Genomic DNA, 17,927 nt, shown 5'->3' with positions numbered 1-17,927 from the left:
TAGGCAGCTCCGTTAACAAACACTGATTTTACTCCTCAAGCGGACGACACAAGAAACTCAACTAACATGTACTAGATTTTAACGTTAGCATGTTACTAAGCTAACTTCCAGTCGCTTTATTACTGCAAATCACTGCAATGTGAAGAAGTGCATTCAAACTTAATTTTACTTTATGCTTAAAGGAGAACTCCGGTCAATTTTAATATTGAGCTAATTTTTTTGTACATTTGGAGTGCTGTCAATACAGAGAACAACGACAAAAATCGGTGTTGCCTACACCGAGTTATTCTATTTTTAGAATAAGATATGCGCGGGTTCACGCGCGTGATCATAGGTAACTAAACCTATGCGCGTGAACTCGACAATCGACTACTTTGGACTTCAACCGAAAACAGGATGTAAACACAGGTATGTGCGCTGGCTTAAATAACATCATTTTTATACATATCTTTCACATCTACTGCAGTCAGATTGACCCGCGTTCACTCTAAAGGAATCACTCACATGGCTGAGCACTTGTAATGACACATCAAGGATGTTAAGAGGCTAAAAGCAGGTTTAGAACTTGCCCCATTGAAGTCAACAGGGTGCAAATTTTAAAAATAGAATAACTCGGTGTAGGCAACACCGATTTTTTCGTTGTTCTCTGTATTGACAGCACTCCAAATGTACAAAAAAATTAGCTCAATATTAAAATTGACCGGAGTTCTCCTTTAAGAGTACTTATTACGCAAATAATATTCTTTAAAAGAATAAACTTCATTGTAATGTTTTCAGACAATTAATTGCATCATATTTGCAATTAAATGAAAAAATGAAATCATAATTATGTCAATTACTTAGAATAATTAAAGGAAAATGTATTTTAGTTTAAATTAAACTTAAAGCTCCAATATGTAAAAAAAAATTGACCACAAGAGGGCGCAGTTTCCAACAATAACAAAGGCGAAACTTTATGACGCTATGAAGGAGGTGACGATGGGAGATGTCGTTTTTAATGCGCTTTCACCATCTAGCGATGTATCTATATGGAATTAATGAATCATGATCACGGATGAGGTAATTTATTCGTTTTTGTATTACCTGTATGTCTGATCGTATTATTTTATGTCATCATAATTAATGAACTGCAAGGAACGTGAAATGTTATGCTATATTATCCCGTTACAACTTACAGCTATTTGTCATTAATTCATATCTATTAAAATCATCTTTACTGTAACTATTACGTTACTTGTACAATAAAAAAAAAATTATTTGCTTACCTGTCTATCAATACACTCGCGAGAGCAGAGTCTCTGTCAAGTCCAAGATTGTCGCGCAGCTCCCTCCATCTCGAAAATGCCTGGCCAATATTTATCCGGGTTTTATTCCTCCGTTTGTCACACAGTCTGCGTGTATCCGAATATGGACGCTTTCGTTTTGTTGGCACTTCAATACTCGCCAAAGAGTAATCGTGATCCATAACAGCTATAACCATACAGTCTATGGCAATAACGCTATAACCACCACTTCCGCATTTGACCATGTGATATTCCGGTGTGGTGTAATATCACATGGTCCACACCGGAAAAAAAGGAATAGTGCGGACATTGCGTCACTGAGAGGCGACATTTCTTTTCCAGGACGGACAGTTTTTTAAAATCGGAATTTCTCTGAAATAAAAAATCTTTGGAGACTTTTGAGATATTGTAAGTACACAACTGGAGGAAATATATCACACTGTGCAAGTTATTTTCGGAAATTTTATTACAAAATTGTTACATGTTGGAGCTTTAATATCGCTTTTTTGACATACTTAAGTAGAACTTAAGTACATCTTTATTTATAATTTCATAATTCTATTGGCTTTGAAAAAATGTTAAGTGTACTGCCAAATATACTGCCAAGCATTTATGGTAAACTAAAATGTAATTTAATGTAACTTCTACATATTTAAATATATTTGTAATTACACAAATTGCAAATTAGTACATTTAAAATAAATTTTCTTTAAATGTAACAGGGGAAAACATTGCAGTTAAAATTAAATTACAATTCCAAGTATTTTACTTAAGTCAGCACATCAAAATAAGTACTTTAAATCACAACAAAAGATTATTAAACATAATGATTTAAAACATGCTTGAAAGTAAATCTATTTGACACGTACAAAATGCACTTATTAAAAGTGTACTTACAGTAAGTATTATATTATCTTTCTTGTCTTTCTTTTCTACACTTTATTTTAACTTTATCGCTGTTAGGGTGTAATTATATTTAAGTACTGAGTAATATTAATTAACATGTATTTACTAGATGGTTAGGGTTTGGGGTTACACTTTATTTTAAGGTGTCATTGTTACAGTGTAATTATATATTTAAGTACTGAGTAATATTAAGCAACTACATGTACAGGTACTTACTATAGGGTTAGGGTTTGGTTGAGGGTTAGGTGCATGTAATTATGCATAATTTACTGTTATTACTATGGTAAGTACATGTTACATATGTAATAAGGACACTGTAAAATAAAGTGTTACCGGGTTTGGTTGAGGGTTAGGTGCATGTAATTATGCATAATTTACTCTTATTATTATGGTAAATACATATAACATATGAAACAAGGACACTGTAAAATAAAGTGTAACCAAAAATTCTTCTAAGATTTGAAGTACACTACAAGTGCACATTAAATAAAATTAAGCGCACTTGTTTTTCACCAGGGTGTGAACGCATCTTGACCAAGACAAAGTATCTGTGAAGCCTTAAAATGCTGTTTTGGTTTGGTTTGTTTTGGTAACCTGGTAAACATTGGTAACTATTTTTTTTATGTATTGTGGGTTAGAGCACTACCTAAGCAGCAGCAACTACATGGACTGCATCTCGTCAGTGACGGGAACTAACGGCTGTAATCTCAACACATCTTTCAAAGGATCTGATCTGCCTGAGCTCTTCAGTAAACTTGGCCTCGGGAAGTATACCGACGTCTTCCAACAGCAGGAGGTACAGACTGCCGATATCTTCTCTATTAGTGTTGCTGTTTGATATGAGAGCACGTAAATTAATTTTAGATGATTTCTGTCACCGGGAGGTTGTTTTTATGTTTTATGTCTTTCAGCGCTTAGATTATTTTAGCTTTAGAGGGCACTTTAAACTTTATTTTTCAGCACAGTCTTTGGCAAAATAGGCTTTTATGACGCAACATGAAATACTGGAGTGAACAGCTAACTCATTTTTTGAACAAACACATCTGTCAGGTTTAATGCAATTTTCACACATAATGAATCTGAACAATTTGGATATACATTTTTCATCTCATATATATTAGATTTCACAATATATCATATTTTTAATATTTAATATGTGTTATTTATGAATGACCAGCTCCAATTTTTATAATTGATGGCTTTTATTAAAAGAAATGCTCAATGTAGTAACGTGTAGAGCCACAGCATTGTTACGGAGAAGAAACACTGTCAGCGTGACAGCTCTATGTCACTTGCGTATGCTGTCTGAAACTGGCCTAAGGTTACTGTAACGCAACTTCCAGCACAGAACTGAAAGCCTTAGAAAAGCCAAAAGATAGTTCTGTGATTCATACAATATGCCAAACACTGTATAAGATGCCAAAGATAACACTGTGGAGTCCAATGTTTGGTTCTGGCTTGTATCTTGTAAACATATCATCAGAAAGTTAGAGAAAGAGTGTAGTTGTCAGTGCACATGCACTCAGATGCAGGTTTGATTCTGGAATATGTCTCTGACCACACAAATTTTTCTCTGAAAGTCCAAAGTAAAAATGCAATATCTATCTTTTTATCAGATTGACCTTCAAACATTCCTCACGCTGACCGATCAAGACCTGAAAGAGCTCGGCATCACTACATTCGGAGCCCGCAGGAAAATGCTGCTGGCCATCTCAGGTCAGTTCCCTTTCAAACAAACAACTAGGGTGTAATAAATACTATTACCAGTAACCTTTAAGGATTCTCTGTACATTTCTTGATTCCACAGAAAAAAATAATAATAATAATAATATAATATATATATACACCTTTATATATATATACAGTTTTATTTTTAAGACATTGATTTTTTTATATATGATATATAATATATATATTAGAATGCATATATATAGAAATTGCATATTTATTATTAATTGTTTATTTTTATTTACTCGAGTTAACAAATTACATTAAATGGCATGTAATTTTTAAGGATTTCTCAATTAAGCTGCTTTAAGTTTATATGTTGGTCATAATGCACAGATCTAATCTTTTTTGTTGTACTGTAATATAAATCCCTTTAGATCTGTTTATGAGAAGGAAGGAGACCAGGGTCGGCTGGCTGAGACTCGTGGGTACTTTAATAATAAACTCAATTCGTACATAACAATCGCGCCACATGCGCTCACAAACTCAATATAATGTTACAGCAACAAGCAGTTCTGTTTCCTCAGTCCACAAGTGTCTCAGTCCGCTTCCAGTGTGTCCCACGAGTGCTCAGCCCTTCTCTCTCCTCGATGGCTGTGAGAGCTCTCCTTAAATGCAGTCTCCCCACGCCAATTACTGCAACGAGACACAGGTGTCAATCATTTCGTATTTAACCCACTTACCGCTGCTTCTCTCCCCGCTCTCTCTCCTGTCGCAGACCTCGCTGAACCACGCCCCCCTCGCCACATACCCCCACCGCCCGACTCAGGCCGGGGAGCCATCCGGCCTGCAGCCTCCCCCCCCCTCCTCCTGGAGAGGAAGTCGGCCACAGCCATCTGTACACCCGGCCTGTGGATCACCTGGAACTTAAAAGGCTGTAAAGCGAGATACCAACGAGTGATCCGCGCGTTGGTATCCTTCATGCGGTGGAGCCACTGCAGGGGAGCGTGGTCCGAACAGAGGGTGAACTCCCGCCCCAGGAGGTAGTAGCGAAGGGTGAGGACCGCCCACCTGATAGCCAAGCATTCCTTCTCGATGGTGCTGTACTTAGTCTCTCTCTTCGAGAGCTTGCGACTAATGTACAGCACCGGGCGATCCTCCCCCTCCACCTCCTGGGACAGTACAGCACCCAGCCCCCTGTCCGACGCGTCAGTCTGCAACAAAAAAAGGAGAGAAAAGTTAGGGGAGTGTAAGAGCGGCCCGCCACACAGAGCAGCCTTAACCTTGGTAAAAACCTGTTGGCACTGCTCCGTCCACTGGACCGTATCTGGCACTTCCTTTTTAGTGAGGTCAGTCAGCGGGCTGGTGAGGTCCGAATAACCAGGAATAAACCTTCTATAATATCCCGCCAGCCCCAGGAACTGCCTCACCTCCTTTTTGGTCTTAGGTCTCGGACAGGTTGCAATTGCTGCGGTCTTATCAATTTGAGGACGCACCTGCCCATGACCTAAGTGGAAACCCAGATACCTTACTTCCAACCGCCCAACTGCACACTTCTTCGGGTTGGCCGTCAGCCCCGCCTGTCTCAGCGCCCTAAGAACGGCCCTCACATGCTCCATATGCCGCTGCCAATCATTACTGTAGATGATAATATCATCCAAGTAAGCAGCGGCATATGCAGTGTGGGGCCGCAGAACCTTATCCATAAGGCGCTGAAACGTAGCCGGAGCCCCGAACAGCCCGAAAGGAAGTGTCACAAATTGGTGTAATCCAAACGGCGTGGTGAAAGCCGTCTTTTCTTTGGACATGGGAGATAAGGGGATCTGCCAATATCCTTTCGTTAAGTCCAATGTCGAGTAAAAACGAGCCGAGCCCAACCGATCAAGCAACTCGTCAATCCGCGGCATTGGATATGCGTCGAATTTCGACACTGCGTTCACCCTGCGATAGTCTACACAGAACCGCACCGAGCCGTCCGTTTTAGGAACTAAAACTATCGGGCTCGCCCAGTCACTGTAAGACTCCTCGATTACCCCCAACTCCAGCATTGCCTCTAATTCGGTCTGAACCACTTTTTTTTTGTGTTCAGGCAACCTGTATGGCCGGCCGCGAACTACCACGCCCGGCTCCGTCTCAATGTGGTGCTGAATCAGATTAGTACGACCGGGCAGGGGCGAAAACACATCTGCAAACTCAGATTGTATCTTTGCAATGTCAGCGAGCTGCGAGGGCGAGAGGTGATCTCCTCCGGGGGCCAGGGCGAGAGATTTCCCTTTTACGATCGCCTCTGGCCCGAGATCTTCCTCCCCACTCACTGCCGTTGCAAGCAACACTGACTCCTCCTCACTCCACTTTTTCAGGAGATTGAGGTGATAGATCTGTCGTGAATCGCCTCTGTCCGTTCGTATTACTTCATAATTGAGATCGCCTATTCGCTGTGTGACCTCAAAGGGTCCTTGCCACTTAGCTAATAATTTAGAGCTGGAAGTTGGTAGTAACACGAGCACTTTATCTCCCTGTGTGAATTCTCTAAGCTTAGTTCCCCTGTTATATAGCCGGCTTTGCCTGTCCTGAGCCTGGAGCAAATTCTCCATAGAGAGCCGCCCCAGTGTATGGAGTTTTGCTCTCAGGTCCACGACATACTGAATTTCATTTTTGCTATCCGAGCGTCCGTCCTCCCAAGTTTCTTTCAGGACGTCTAAAACCCCGCGAGGCTGACGTCCGTAAAGAAGCTCGAATGGGGAAAACCCCGTGGAGGCTTGCGGGACCTCGCGCACAGCAAATAAGAGGGGTTCTAGCCATCTGTCCCAATTTTTCGCGTCCTCTTGTACGAATTTACGAATCATTGTCTTCAACGTGCGATTAAACCGTTCGACCAGCCCGTCCGTTTGTGGGTGATAGACACTGGTTCGTACCGATTTAATGCCCAATAATTCGTACAATTCGCTTAACGTGCGAGACATAAACGCGGTGCCCTGATCCGTGAGAATCTCTTTCGGGATTCCCACGCGGGAGATTAAACGAAACAATGCGTCCGCCACACTTTTAGCGGAAATGGTGCGGAGCGCCACTGCTTCGGGATATCGCGTTGCGTAGTCCACTATGACCAACGCAAAGCGATGTCCCCGTGCGGTTCGTTCTAATGGCCCGATGAGGTCCATACCAATTCTCTCGAAGGGGACCTGCATGAGAGGTAAAGGGCGCAAAGGCGCTTTTGGGGCGGCCGGTGGGTTCACCAACTGACATTCACGACACGACGCGCACCATCTGCGCACGTTCTCGTGAATGCCCGGCCAAAAGAATCGGGTCATTAGACGATTTAGTGTGGAAGTCATTCCTAAATGCCCAGCCATCGGATTACAATGCGCCGTCTGGAAAAGCATTTCCCGACGGCTCCGTGGTACTAACAATTGGGTTGTATCTTCCTTTGTCTGAGTGTCTTGGGTCACTCGATACAACCTGTCCTTAATTATGGCAAAATAAGGATAGGAGAGCGCGCGATCAGGTTGGAGGGGCTGCCCATCGATGGAACGGACCTGTTCAAATGCATGTTTGAGCGTCTCATCTTGCGACTGTTCCAGAGGAAAGTCATCGCGGTTGGAGAGGTTTAACCTCTCCACGCCGCTCGCATCCTCTGAAACAGACCCGCTAGGTCCAGGTACAGCCTCTCCCACCTGAGTGCTAGCTCCCCTTCCCCGCCCTCTCTTTTCCCCAGAGACATCCGTTGTCAAATACCCCAATAATTGTGCGAAACCTGGCCAATTTGTCCCCAGAATTAACGGATGTCGGAGGCGCGGACTAACTGCCACCTCCACACAATGATTTTGTCCCTTGAATTTAATAGTGATGGCTCTTAACGGGTATTCCACTATATCCCCGTGCACACACCTCACCTTAACCATGCGGCCCGTATCCAATGCCCCAGATTGTATCAGGCTTTGATGGATAGAGGTCTGGTTACAACCAGAATCCACCAATGCCTGATAGGTACCCCCCTTAATACTCACAGGTATCTGGTACAACCCGGCTTGATCAGGGGCGGTCTGCGGGACGTCCGGGATCCGGACCATCGTCCCCACCTCCATAACCGGGCACCTATCCACGAAATGGCCCGGATCCCCGCAACGCCAACAGACCGGCCCAGGTTTTCCCGCCGCCCTAGTGGCAGAAAGTGGGTCCAGTGATTGGCGTGGGGAGAATGCAGCAGCGCCATCGAGTCCCTCCTGGGACCCCGGCCCCCTGACGGGGCCCCGCGGCCCGGCTGGAAGCTCCGCTCCAGCCCTCCATCTCGGGTAGGCCCGTGGCGGGCCACTGATACGGGTCCTGGGGAAAGGAACAGGTTTAGGGGGAGGGGTAGAGAGAGGGACAGGGGGAGAGGGAGAGAGAGAGATTGATGGCAGGGGTTCGCCGACCCCGGAGCACGCCGCCATCTGGTCCTCCGCCAGTTGGATGGCCAGATCCAGCGACGCCGGTCGGTGGCACTGGACCCACTGGGCAGTCCTCCTTGGCAGCCGGGAAATGAACTGCTCCAGTACCACCTTGTTGATAATGTCCTCGGCGTCGCTTCCTCCGGCCAACAGCCATTTGCGGCACGAGTCCCGGAGCTGCTGTGCCAGGACAAATTGTCGGCCCGCTTCCGCCAATTCCAGTGAGCGGAAGCGCTGTCGATGTTGTTCAGGGTTGAGGCCGACCCTTTGGAGAATAGCTCGTCGTAGATCGGCGTACACCAGGAGGTTCTGGACGGGCAGTTGTTGAGCAGCCTTCTGGGCTTCCCCCGACAGCAGTGGTATCAGGCGCACCGGCCAGCTGGCCTGTGGCCACTCACATGCCTCGGCCGTCCGCTCAAACAAGTCCATGAAGGCCTCGGGATCATCAGCGGGTCCCATCTTACTCAGAGGCATGTGAGCTGCTGCGGTGGCCGCAGCGCCGGGGAAAGCCGACTCCGTCCGAACCCCCCGGTCCAGCCAGCTCCGGAACAGCTCGCGGTCCTCCTGCTGGGCTTGCATCATCACGTGGAACCGTTTCTCCTGATCGGCCCGCAAGTCCAGCAGGGCTTGATGGTTCTCTTGATGTAGACCCGCGAGCGATGTAATGATGTCCGCAAATGGCGTTCCCGATGTTCCTGGCAGAGATTGCATTTCGGCGGCGGCGTTCTCCTTCCTTCCCGGGTTTCGGCACCAGTGTAATATAAATCCCTTTAGATCTGTTTATGAGAAGGAAGGAGACCAGGGTCGGCTGGCTGAGACTCGTGGGTACTTTAATAATAAACTCAATTCGTACATAACAATCGCGCCACATGCGCTCACAAACTCAATATAATGTTACAGCAACAAGCAGTTCTGTTTCCTCAGTCCACAAGTGTCTCAGTCCGCTTCCAGTGTGTCCCACGAGTGCTCAGCCCTTCTCTCTCCTCGATGGCTGTGAGAGCTCTCCTTAAATGCAGTCTCCCCACGCCAATTACTGCAACGAGACACAGGTGTCAATCATTTCGTATTTAACCCACTTACCGCTGCTTCTCTCCCCGCTCTCTCTCCTGTCGCAGACCTCGCTGAACCACGCCCCCCTCGCCACATGTACATTCATTGAAGACGTACTATTTACACTTAAAGGGGTACTTCACAACTGGCAAAATGGGCTCTCAATAAAACTTGGCTGCCAGTGCCTATTCAGTATAAAGTTGAAACATTTTTAAATATGTACCACCTGACTTGAGAAAAACTTCCCTTTTGCCAAATAGGTTAGAAAACTTCAACAACCGTAAATACAGTGAGAATGGCAAAAAAAATCATAAATACGGTAAGAGCGCCGTGACCTAAAATCTGAAAAACCTCTGTGTTTGTAGTCAACATTTCAGACTGGATGACCACAAAAAACAAGAAGTCCAAACGGAGGGGAAAAACTGAAAGAAACACATGAGACACATGCGTATTGGCTGGTCCAGCCTAAAAAATGTCATTTTTTTGTCATGATTTGAGTGTTTAGAAACAACATTTATGAGAAAGTTGTTGTCAGATTTCATTGGTGATTTCAAATATGAAATTGAATTGTAAACATGGTGAACAGCTCTGGAGAATTTGATGTTTCCCCATTCAAAGAGGTAGGATCTGTACTTGCATGACTGAAATAGCTTCCAGAGAGAAAAAAAAAACGCTTCAAAGATGGCTGCCGAATTAAATGACTTTCCTTAAAGGGATTTTGGTAATGGTAGTTAATTACATGCACTTAATATAAGGTTAAGGTTTGGTTTAGGGTTAGTTGCTTGTTAATATGCATAATTTACTGTTATTACTATAGTAAGTACATGTAACTTTTGTAACTACGTCACCTTAAAATAAAGTGTTACCGAAAGTTTAATATCAAACTTGGTACCAACCAATAGAACATTAACCATAATAGCAGATGGACACAACATGCCAAGCAAGATTTTCCTTTTTAATAGCTTGGAGTAATTTGGACAGCTGCAGGGTTTTGGGATTACGGTTATGATTTATTGAGGTGTCAGAGATGAAATTGGATTTGGCTTTCTACTTACATAACCGGCCAGGGTTGACTGACTGTCCACAGCCCAGCGTGACAGCAAGTCGAAGTGACAAGCTTGGCCGTTTAGACATCTAGAACATCTGTGATATATTTCGACCACCCACTGCTAGATAACCATAATGACTTCCTGCAGTCTGGCCAGGATATTTACTAAAACAAAAACATTGTTCCTGTTTTATCAGCCCCATGGTTTGAGAATAAAACACAATGCCTAAGGTTGAGGTAGCCCTTTCATTGTCAAAAGTGAAATTATGGCACAGATGGGATTCCAAATTGTAGAGGTACGAGGTGGACAGGAAATGTCTGCAGGCCCGTGTTTATTTCTCTGACTGACCTCAGATGCCAAAACACAATCCTATTGGGCTGATGCAAGTTTGGTCCCAGTGAGAGAAATGTCCTCCTTTGCTTGGGTCCTCTACAGCAAAACAAAAAATGGGAACATTGGCATTGCCAAATCCATCTATGTAAATAAGAACATAGTGCGAACACTCTGAGCTTCCGAAACCATAATGAGCTGTCAATATAGGCAGCATTTTAAGGTAGTATAACTTATTTTGACCAGATTTTAAGGCATAATGCATGAGAAAGCGACAAGCTAATTGCAAAAATAGATGCGTTTTCCTGTTTGGTGTAATGATTTTTTTGTATGCCCCCAACAGCCTGTGTAGCCCCATTTAGCCATTTGTTAGCAACCGCCTTTTTCAAAAACAAATAAAAACTTCCATGGGGCTATGACTGGTATATTTTATGTCGTAGAATAAAGCGTGAAAATATATTGAGCTTGTGTTAACCAGACCATATTTCAGGCATTTAACAACAACAACAACAACAACAACAACAAAACCCATTGACTTCCCAGGACAATGGAACTGGAAGTGCTACAATGCTAATTCGTTTCTGGGTTTTGGCCTACAAAAATAAGTCATCCCTGCAGCACACTATAGATTTGCTGCCTTGTAGAGCTTTCCAAATAGATATCAGTAATTTAGTCAAATCTTTCTTTGGAGAAATGCAATTGAAGCAAACTTGGTGGAATAGTACAAATTCCCAAGAAAACAATTAAATATATAAATAATAATTTATATTTGTTAAAAAAACATTTTAAATTGTTTTAAAAAACTAACTTATTTATCCTGACAAAATATAAAAAAAATTTTTGCACCAGATGACATTTTTACAGTCATTATATTTAAATATAGTTATACTATTTAAAAGTTTTTCAAAACCCTAAGACTCAAACATGAATATAAACATTACATGTGTAAGAACTTGGCATATGTGTCTTAAACTGGATATTCAAAACATTATTCCTTTTCCTTATCTTAGACAGTCTTATTTGTCATTGAACCATCTGCCTATGTAGCAAGTTCAGTTTTTCGGCAGTGCCTCAGTGTTTCTGTGGAGTTGAAGTCTGCATTAAAGGTGCTCTAAGCGATGTCACACGTTTTTTAGGCCAAAACATTTTTTGTCAAATACAGCAGACATCTCCTCACTATCCGCTAGCTGCCTGTCCCCTGAACACACTGTAAAAAAACGCGGTCTCTCTAGACACCACAGGCTCAACAAACAGCAACAAAAACAAACTGGGCTCACCCGCACCACGAAACATAACAAACAGTGCTCCAGCCAATAACCGACAAGAAGAATTTGAGGGTGGGGTTTGGGGGGTTAGTGCGCGTACACATGAAGGGGGTGTGGAGGAGAGAGAAGCATGAAGAGGGAAGTTTGAATTATGGCCGACACACGACCAAAGAGACGACGTTCCGATGAACAAATTGCAAAGAAGAGGGACAAGGATAAGAAACACGCAAAGTACCGAATTTACATCGGAAAAACCTTCGAAAGGTGGCGAGAACTCCGCCGGCAGAACGGATTACAATCTGACATTCAGTTGCTCTGTTTTTGCAGAACAGGTAAATCCATTTTTATTTCTAAACAGACGTTCATGTTCGCCAAACCAACACAAGGATGTAATTAGCTAGAACTATGCAGTCAGCGTTAACTTTGGTGAATACAACATATATGTTTCTAGCAGCGATCAATCCCTATTGTAAATGATCAAGCAAATTCACAGTAGGCGACAATTTATGTGAATGATTGTTTTCACCCACTGTTTGTTATGAATTTGAATGGGCTATTGACAACTTTGACTAAATTTGTTTACGACGCCGCCGTTTATGCTCTGGGAAACGCGAAGCTAACGTTATCATGCTACTATTGCGTCCTTGTATGGGAGCTATAGTTATAACCTCAGGTGGCGAAACAATTTTAAGATAATGTTTCTCTTTTTCTGCATTCTGTTCTGCAATATATAAAAGCATTTATCTAACTTGGCGACATTACACATTGAATGAAGTAGAGAGTAAACTTTCCTTTATGCCGGAAGGGAGGGGAGGAGGGAGGAGACGGGATGAGGAGGAGGGAGGGTCTAGCTAGCCTCCGTTTTGTTTGACAACAATTCGAATGTCAACAAGAAGTTACGACTCCCGGTATCGCTTAGAGCACCTTTAAATGGAAATTCACCATGTTATTATAGTGAATGATTCATCTGTGCATGTTTTTTTTTTTTTAAATGTTTTGACTGGATCTTCCAGTATGACTTCTTACTGGTTGTCAACATCCAGTCAACAACCGATGCATAGAACCAAGTTTCTGCCCTACATCGGTTTCTTTTTCGATAATCGGTTAAACTTTTTGATGTACTTCATAAAACAAAAAAGATCTGTCTCAACTTCTGCTTCACCGTCACTTTAACTTGCATGTATGCAATGTAAACAATGAATATTTAAGCCCTCTTTTTGTTTTGACAGAGCTGAACAAGAACCGAAGGAAGCTCTTTGAGCCGCCCAACATCCGCTCCTCGTTCCTGGAAGGAGGCGCCAGCGGTCGACTGCCACGCCAATTCCACACAGACATTGCCAGTGTGAGCGGGCGCTGGTGAGCCCATGCCAATGCATCAACGGACAGCCTGAACTGCACAAATTCCCATTCCCAACCTGACATAAAATACTGGACCAAAACCCGGATCTTCTGAAACTGTGCCAAATAAACAATGTCCATGAAACAGAGGTTAAGGGTCAAAGAACTGTTGAATATTATTTGCAGTATGGTACATTATGCAATATGGTACTCGTGTTAAAATGAAGGAAATGTTGTGAAGGAACATTGGAGCTCCTGCACTGTGCTTGTATGTGGAGCAGGTAGACGTTTATTTATATGCTTGTCTTAGGCTTTGCCATACTAATTCTTTGCACTTTAAAAAAATGCTAAATGCTTTATCTATGGACAGATTCGCCTGATTAGATATGCTTGGATCTTACTTAAAGCACTTAAATGGACATCAAGCCAAAGTGTTCTGCACAAATTATCCATAAGGGAATCTCATCTCATCCCACGGGCTGCACCACAGTGAAATCACCAGCCTGTTGTAATTACTAATGGACCTTAGCCAGAGTAAACGCATTCAACACAAATAAAATGGAGTGTACGTATATCCCTCACAGGCTTGCAAATGAAATATGACGTCTACCCTAACTAAGGTCCATTGTACATTGTCAATATATATTTTTTCTGAACCTGTAAGTTGTTTACTCTTAAAGGGATAGTTCACAAAAAAAGGAAAATTCTAGCATCATTTCCTGTATGACTTTCGTTCTTCTATGGAAAACAAAAGAAGACATTTTAAAGAATGTTTCATCTGTTTTTGGCCATACAATGATAGTCAATAGATGGCATTAGTGACCGGACACTTTTTCAACGGCGCTGGCTCCAGAAGTATTTTTTTTCATTCATTTCTCCCATAGGGATTTAGCCAGTTATAAGTGAGTTATAAGCCATTAGCCACACCAACCAGCTACAAGGTGAATCACAACATAACTTTGATTTGAAGCCAATGTATGAAAATTGACCAAAAAGACAAAGGTACAAGACTGTGTGCTTAACGGCTTTAGTGAAGGAAAGAACTACAATCCCATGATGCATTGCGAATGACATAATCAAATAAAAAACGATTTAATTCTGTTGATTATATTTATAGAAACAATATATTTTAAGCTTATTGCAAAATATGCGTACATGTTCAAATATTTATATATTTTAGGGAGACTGATTTGAGTACGTCATTCACGGTGCTTCCAGTGGGCTGGTGCTAAAGAGATCTTTTGGCTTGATTTGCTCGTCACAACTGATTGGTGGACTTTTCTACACAGTATCATGGGTAGTGTAGTACCATGAAAATCATCTATTAATTACGATTATTTTAAAAATGTTAAAATAATGCAAACAGATGCTTCAGCAAAAGCATATACCATCGATCAACAACCTTTAACAGTCTATAAGTTATCCTAAAAATGAATTTCCCAATGAAAAAAATTGAGTTTTTAGTACCGGAACCCAACTGTCTCACTCTATGGGGTCCAATACAACTTTAGACCTTCATTGAATGGACAATATATCTTTTGTGTTTCTGCAGAAGAACGAAGTCATGCAGATGAGCTATACCTGTAGCTGTTGGCTTTAGAGCTTATAGCCGGCCTGTCAGTAGTAGCTCTCTAAATAGTGCCTCTCTTTAGCCACTGACAGAAGTGCAAATTACACCAGCTCTGTTTCAACCACCTTCCTGAACGCCACAGACCACAAGTCTTCACTGACCGCACTTGGAATTCTTCTAAGAGCCAACCATGGCTTAATCCACGGCTTTTCTCCTGCACGCGACCAAAGTCTGTGCTGCTTTCTTGAGCTCTAGACTTCCTACACGGTTTAAAGCGGCTTGTTTACCTCTATCTTCTCCCACCATTGTTACGCTATCCCAACCAGCTCTTTGTATTCCCGTATTCTTCGGATATTTCCAAAGCACGTCTTTCAGTTCTGACTATATCTAAAGCTGTGAATGTTGCCAGATGTACTCCGAAGTATTGATACCACCAAGTGCCTTTTGTCTTGCACTGACAACTTTTCCAAAGTAATCGAAGACTATCGATCTCTCAAAGGTACAGTGTTTTACTGGGAAGTACCACTTACAGAGCGATCTCGCAGTGCATTGCTTTATCTTTACATGTATGGTAAATAATTAGTACTTCCATTTAGCTCTTAAGTACATTGAATTTGTACCTCGTGATAAAGGTACTATTTAAGTTTGTATTTTGTGTATTGTCTTATGATTGTTTATAGACTTTTTTTAAGTTGTTTGCTTTGATAATTTACAGACAGTAGCAATCAACCAATCAATCAATTTGTGTAATGGTTTGTAATTAATCAAATCATTTTAATCAAATTGAGACTGACAAATGAGTGAAACAATAGCTCTCTGTGTAGCCTAAAATATTATTAGTAATAATAAAATGCAACAGACTATGCAAAGAATCACTTTGCCATTTTAGGTTTAAATGTTTCCGTTTAAGCACATACGCTTTTGCGTTTTATTGGTTGTTCCTTGTTTTTGTTTTGTTTTTTAAAGCGAATTAATTTTATAGACTTTGTTTTCAGTAAATTGCTACTTTGATATATCTTAGATTAGTGCCTTTTATATGCATCAAATGCTGTTTTAGTGAGAGACCGATTGTAATTCATTTGTAGAATTGTTTTGTTCTCTCCCTAAGAGGGAAAAATAAGGGACGTCTTAATTTTCTGACATGGCCTTCACATGGCCAGCACGTTTTTAAATGTTTTTAACCAAAGTCAAATGCGTAACCTCTGGGTTATGAGGTTACATACATCATGTCCACAAATGTACAGAGCAGTGAAGCACATTAACCAGTATTATTCTTCCAAATGTACGTTAGTTGGCCAGTGCCTTGGGATTGACTTTTCTGTGAGCTTGGCGCAGATTTTGTAATATACTCCATTGTAATGATCTATGACGATGGTCATAAATTTGTATAATTGCCATAAATGTGGTATTGCTGGATGGTCTTTATAAGTTGGAGGTGTTATGAAAGAATAAAGCTTTCCATTTTATGTTGGCTATTCCACCATTTGTATGATCCTCATGACATTTGGGTCTGACGTCTAGCTTTGTGTATTTAAAAATGCATACATATAACATAATAATTCATTTCCCTCATTAGTGGCATGAACATCTGTGAATGTCTGACTAAAGTAGATGTAGTGGCAGTAGAGAGGAAAAAGACTAGCTTTAACCAGACGTGATGCAATAAGAATCCAGCGACACAAAATGTATCTGTCCACACCAGACGCCAAACGACTTCAAGAGACGACAGAATCAAACAAAATCACAGCCAATCAGGAAAGTATGTGGGCGGGCTCTCTCTGCTAGCACACTCACTAGCAACGAATTATTAAAAAATACACACTGAGTGGCTGATACAATATTTGTCATAGAATACACTTGTTTGTTCACTGAGTTAACAGTTTGAACGTTCTTGTTTCCTTTTATTTATTTTCAATGAGGTAAATTTCCATCACTCAAATAAATTTCAGGGTCACTCAAAATGATAGTCAAACTCATGAAACCCCTCAGGTCCTACTCGCTCCGCTCTTTGCGGGCCTCAAACTCGGGTCTCTGGCTTAGGAGGTGGGTGCTCTAACAAGGAGGCTAAAGACCACAGTTTCTAGTGTTAGTCGCTAGAGCGCCTCTTGAGATCAGGGGAGTGAGGTTTTACCTGCACATCTCTTACTAGGTGGTTACACCCCCCCCCAAACCCCCCTCCATTACACTCACCCCCCCTAAACCTCACTCCCATCCAGGTCACAGCACCAATGTAACCCCTCAGGTCCTACTTGTTACATTCACATCAAATTCTTTTAACATTAAATGAAGCACATGATCAGTACCTGAGATTATCATTTTCTTACACTACAGGGCTGTTGAATGCTTGAATCTGATTGGTTGACGAACATTCTAGTGTGCAATTATGTTCAGGGAAACGCACAGCTAAATTAGTTACAGGCAAGTCTTGACTGCATTATAGTTCCATATCACTTCGCCAAATGATTTCAGTTATTTCAAAGGTCAAAGGTTTACAGCCTTCAACAGAAAAAGAACCAAAACCCACAATGACACTGACCAAGCAAATAAATTTAGTAAACGATGAAAACGACAAATTATTTACATATTTTTGCCACAAAATTACATTTTATGTTATTATGTAAAACTTACAGTTTTGCTATTAGACGCTGGCGCCAAACACTGTTGAGAGACACTCACACGTTTAATCTCTCTCTCTCTCTCTATTAACTGCATTATAACTGCATTAGTCTGCTATCACAAAAACCTGTGAATGAGTTGTTTTCGACCAAGTCTCTACCTTTCTTACACAGAACAACCTCCTGGACAACCTTCAGTCTGGTTTCAAAAGCAGCCACTCAACTGAGACTGCCCTGCTCTCGATTATTTAAGCTCTGGGACTGGCAAGAGCAGCTTCCAAATCCTCAGTACTCATCTTGCTGGATCTGTTTGCTGCTTTTGACACAGTTAACCACCAGATCCTCTTGTCAGTCCTCAAGATGAAGGGCACCTCAGGTACCACACACTCCAATGTTTCAAGTCCTCCCTCTCAGGTAGGTCCTTCA

At 42.0% G+C, this 17,927-nt stretch overlaps 1 protein-coding gene across 1 annotated transcript in view; it reads left to right on the top strand.

The window, feature by feature from the left end:
* Nucleotides 1-16,352, top strand: part of bicc1 (BicC family RNA binding protein 1) — a 92,300-nt gene extending 75,948 nt beyond the window's left edge. Inside the window, exons 19-21 of the mRNA XM_081392653.1 lie at nucleotides 2,828-2,985; nucleotides 3,806-3,905; nucleotides 13,208-16,352. Coding sequence (XP_081248779.1) covers nucleotides 2,828-2,985; nucleotides 3,806-3,905; nucleotides 13,208-13,338 — 389 coding nt within the window. The 3' untranslated portion in view covers nucleotides 13,339-16,352. The remainder of the gene's footprint in view (nucleotides 1-2,827; nucleotides 2,986-3,805; nucleotides 3,906-13,207) is intronic.
* The last annotated feature ends 1,575 nt before the right edge of the window (nucleotides 16,353-17,927 follow it).

Source organism: Scardinius erythrophthalmus, assembly GCF_964197995.2.
Source record: "Scardinius erythrophthalmus genome assembly, chromosome: 18".
NCBI lineage: Eukaryota > Metazoa > Chordata > Actinopteri > Cypriniformes > Leuciscidae > Scardinius > Scardinius erythrophthalmus.
The sequence above is the reverse complement of the archived record's forward strand: the minus strand, read 5'-3'. Positions and strand labels throughout refer to the sequence as shown.